The following is a 4,894-nucleotide window of genomic DNA, read 5'->3' as shown; positions in this document are numbered from 1 at the left end:
AACTTAATAAACAGGTGAATCACTGTTGCTGATATCTGGGGATCGTGTGACTTTCTGCCAAATTAACACCTTTCTTTCTGGTACTTAATTATAACATGAATTTGATATTCAAAATTCTTTTTAAATGAACGAAATTGAGCAAATGGATAGTTATGATTTCCATTTCAGAAACCAAATTATTCTTGTACATACATTACCCTGTAACCTGTATTGGTTTTTACTGCTACTATAGTAGAAAAGCCCAAGATCCAAAGAAATCATTATATATTTTACACATAAATATGTACAAACAAGAAATACCCTAGCTTGGACCAAGAAATTTGCTCCCTTTGTGGTATCAGGTTCGAGCCATGTGGTTGCTCATATGATGGTCACTGGAGGCTTACATAATCGTTATTTTCAGGACCCATATGATTAATCGAGATACACGCAAACTGACTAGACACCCACATTAAACTAAAAAAATAAAAAAACACCCTAGCCAGTACCGTCATGCCAGGCAAAATTTCAAGAACAAAATTACTCTACAACATGATTCGAGCAATCTGATTATATCTTTTCTCTTCTTGTTGCCCTGATTTGATTTCTTCTGCACATCTCAATGTCTTCTCTATATGATATCCACCTCCAATACCAACTTCTCTTTCTAAGTGACAACAATAACTCTCAAAAACACTAACATTCACATGCAATTTGAAACCCATCAAGAAAACGAATTCAAGCTCCAACTTGTTCAATTCATTGGTTGTCAATCCCCCAACTCTTGCAAAATAAGAATTCCTGTAATTCCTGTTCAAGAATATAATTGCTTGTATAAGAACACTTAATCTAGAAAAACCTCGATATTTGGACAGTAATTCACACGTAAGGTTTCAGAAAAGAAAGAAAGAAAGAAAAAGATGGAGAGCTCACATGTCTTCAACGTATTTAGAAGCCACCATGATAGTCGTAATAAGAAGCCTATGTACGTTTCTTGAGTTGATTCTAAACCCTGGATTAGCCTGGCAAAACCGATCAATGTAAACATATGCAACGACATAAACTGAAGGTCCTGCACGAGTGTATCGAAAAACTCTCTCAAGATAAGATTGAATTGTCAAGTCCGGTGTCTCATGGCAATCAAAGACTCGAGTTCTGATATCCTTAGATAAAGCCCATGTACAGTTCTTGACAATTCTTTCATTCCTTGCCATGGTTCTCTCAATAAGAGAAGCAAGAACAGAAATGACTAGTGGGGTGTTTGAGTCATTTTGGTAGGAATAGGAGTATAGATCAGATCGGAGTTTTCTCGGAGAAATTGCGAGAGAAGATGTAGCCATTAGAGAGACTCTAGTTTTTATAAGGCAAAGAATTATAAAGAAGGAAGTTCTAACTTCTTGTTGTGGAAAATGAAGGGTCTTGAAAAGGATTTTATACCCGAAAGATTTAGAGTACTGTAGGCTTGGTGGAGAGGGAGAGGGAGAAAAGGTTTAGGCCTTGTGGGGGTATTTATTAGAACTTGGAAATTGCGAGTTTTTAGAAGGTTTAATAAAGCGCTCACCAAAGCCAGATAAGTGCATTCATCTTTCTTGTTTTCTATGGGACAAGAGAGAGACGTGGTACAGACCGGAGATGCTTTAGGTATGACAATGAATAATTTCAAGGGCTAGGTAGGTTTGCGTTTTTTAAAAAAAAATTAGCATAATGACAAATTTTTTTTTCTAAAATAACACATTCAAAAATTTATTTATAAAAATAACACAGTTATTATAACATATATGTCACACACACGCGTGATGTCATGTGCACACTCAACTACAAGTTAACATGCTATCGAAACAAAATAAAATAAAAATAAAAACAAAATAAAATTTTATAAAATGATAAAAATAAATAAATAAAAAATAAAATAAAAAATAAAACTACCATTTTAAAATATCATGGAATAACTCTAAAATTTTACATGAGCAATATAATTATTGGTGGCGACCATACTATTTTGACCACATGCTTTATCCCACAACGAAAGCTGTTTTTCAGCCGGTGGTAGACACAATATATGTTAATTATTTTTTATTTTATTTATATTTATTAGAATAACAAATTATTATTTAGTTTACTTCAATATAAAAAAAATTTAATGTATCCCTACATCAATAATATGTTTTGATTACTTCATTATGCACTTAAACTATCTAATAATAATTCATAGCTAGCTCCAGGATTTTTATTGGGAATTACACCACCGTCGCTATATTGTTCCGATAACAATGCTCTTGAGTATGGGTCAGCGGTGTTTTTTAAAGGTACCTTAGCTTCGGTTAATTTTAAGACTGTATGAAATTCATGCGTGAAATGACTTGATTTTGGCTTACGCTTTACACGTAGGCCTAAATATGCCAAGAAAGTACGACAGTGAATAAAATAAAGAGAAATGACATGGACTGGGAAGGTGCATGGGAAGGAAAGATGGTATCATGATCATATACTATAAGATTTGACTGCCTCCACTTTGTAAAGCCAGAGTACAGACAAACAGCTAAGCTGCTGGTCATTCAATGAATATTAACATTATTATACAGATTTCTCCATCTGTCGAGCTCGCCGACAGTGGGCTTGGAATAGCAAGGGAAAGGGCATGGGAGTGAGAGAACGCATCTGCTAGAGTGGTAGGTCTTCTCAGGACCCACAGCAGTGGAAGGCAATTAAAGATGGACTTTGCACTGCATGGAGATTTGTGCACGTAATTTCCAATGGGTCCTTTACTAGCCACACGTGCATTGGCTTCACTCATCGAAATCATCAGATCTCGGTTTTGTAACCTGCAGCACCTGCCGTATCTTCCAGTTTGTCCATCTAGTCCAAGGACGGCGAGGTACCATCGGTCGTTTAGTTTCTCAATTTCAGTCCTACATGTTTCAGTCGGAGAAATGGAATGGGGCGGCGGGCGCGTTCCTGCTAGGTGATTCCACCTTTCATGCCATTGTTAGATCTTAAATGCAACGAAAGATCTGGTCAATTACATGGAATGCTACTAGCTTTTACAAGGAGCCATTAAGTGCTGGAGAGATCTGAAAATTAACATACAGATTTAGTCTTCTGTGAGACTTTTTAATATAGATGACGTTATAACAAGTTAACTTGGGCTAGGCCGTAAGTCAAAATATTAATGATTTTAGTTTTCGGCGTGAATGGTCTGTTTTGAGCTACATGGGTTTAGTTTTTGTGCAGAAAGTTCACCCAAAATACTACGACACAGTAAGATATTGTCCACGAGTTTTTTCCCCCTTCTTTTGCCTCGTTTTTCCTCAAAATTCTCAATTTTTTGCTTCGACTTTTTCTTCAAGGGGCACGAGGAGATGAAAAGGACAAGTGCTCATTGTGGACAATAGAGGGATTTTGTTTAATAATTGACAATGGGGAGATCTCAAAAACAATGTAGCATTCAATTTTAGAGGACGGTCCATCAAAAAACAAATCCACTTAATTTAGATCCATACATATAGGCCTCCCTGGCCCGCCAATGATTCGATAGGCCCAATCTAAAGGGAGTTGAAAATGAGAGGACTCAATACCTCATCTATGCCAGCTTATGTTCGGTGCACAGAATTAATATTATCTACAGCCCACAGCATATCCACAGAACTAATATTAATTTCCTGAACATCCAAGAAATATAATACATCCGCCTATGGATTTTCAATCAGCAAGACTCCTAACTTAGTCAGCATCAATAAAAGCATGCATGCAATTGGCGGAAGGAGTCACGACTCAAATGCAAACTCTCATTACTCAATTTTTGACTCTTTTTATTTTTATCTTATTTTATTTTATAAAAATAATAAAAAATGAAAATAAAAAAATGAAATAAATGAAGAATAAATTGAAATTTAGGTCAAGGCAATATAAATTAAAAGGTTGCAGACTTAATTAAACTTTGGATTAGTTTAATTAACCAAATTAAGAGCTTAATTGTAGAATTGATAAATTTTAGGACTTGATTGAACTTAAAATTAGTTTAATTAATGAAATCAGGGGCTTAATTAAAGAAATATCAAAGTTTAGAGCAATTAAGGACTGGATGGAATAATTCAGAAAAACAAGGACTGTGTTGTAAATGGTGCTAAAATCCAGGGGTCCAATTACAATTTATCCAATGACCAAATCGAAAATAACCACTTGGATTGGGAAAACGGAGCCGTTTCAGAAAAACTATTCATTGCCTTCTTCCTCAGAAACTGTTTCAGCAGCGAAGACGTTTCAGCAGTAGAAGTACTAAATTGTTTCAGTTATGGGGCACGTCTCACGGCTACTATCCCTCCCCCCACGATGCATGCCGTTACCACCGCATGGCATTCTCTGGCCTTATAAAAGCCAGAGAAACGCCACGAACCGGGGCAGGGGACGAAAAAAAAAGACAGGAACGAAGAGAAAAAAAGAAACAGAGAACAGAGGGGACGACTGGAGAAGCAAACGAGACAGAAACAGGGGAAGATAACAAAAAGCCAGCGTAGCCCAGCTTCGCCTTCGTCTTCAGAACACAAACACAGTAGGCAAACGAAAACAGAGAGACTAGAACACAAAAACAAAAGACCAGAGACAGAGGACGGACGAGCGGAAAAACCAGAGGAGAAAACACGAAAAAAAACCAGTAGAGAGAGAGGAAAGCCCAGGAAATAAACACACAGAGATAACAAGAGAACAACACAGAAAGACAAACCAGAATAGCAGGACTGTTATTCCCCTGTTTCTTCTCAAAGAAACAGGGGAACGCGTGAGAACATGAAGACAGGGACGAAAGAGAAGGAACAAACACGGGGGAGGAGGACTAGGGAGCACAGAACAGAGGAAACCAGAGGAGAAAGCAAATAGAAAACAGAAAGAAAGAGAAGAGAATCGTCCAAAGCCAGTGTTA

At 36.8% G+C, this 4,894-nt stretch overlaps 1 protein-coding gene across 1 annotated transcript; it reads right to left on the bottom strand.

Annotated features, from left to right (window-relative positions):
• Positions 1-247: 247 nt before the first annotated feature.
• On the bottom strand, positions 248-1,495 carry LOC7453948 (cyclin-U2-2). Its single transcript, XM_024594879.2, has 2 exons — positions 913-1,495; positions 248-789 (listed from the first exon to the last, which is right to left on the bottom strand). Exons 1-2 carry the CDS (start codon positions 1,317-1,319, stop codon positions 525-527), a joined length of 672 nt encoding a protein of 223 aa, XP_024450647.1. The 5' UTR covers positions 1,320-1,495; the 3' UTR covers positions 248-524.
• Positions 1,496-4,894: the final 3,399 nt, after the last annotated feature.

Source organism: Populus trichocarpa, chromosome 2 (assembly GCF_000002775.5).
Source record: "Populus trichocarpa isolate Nisqually-1 chromosome 2, P.trichocarpa_v4.1, whole genome shotgun sequence".
Lineage (NCBI taxonomy): Eukaryota > Viridiplantae > Streptophyta > Magnoliopsida > Malpighiales > Salicaceae > Populus > Populus trichocarpa.
The sequence above is the reverse complement of the archived record's forward strand: the minus strand, read 5'-3'. Positions and strand labels throughout refer to the sequence as shown.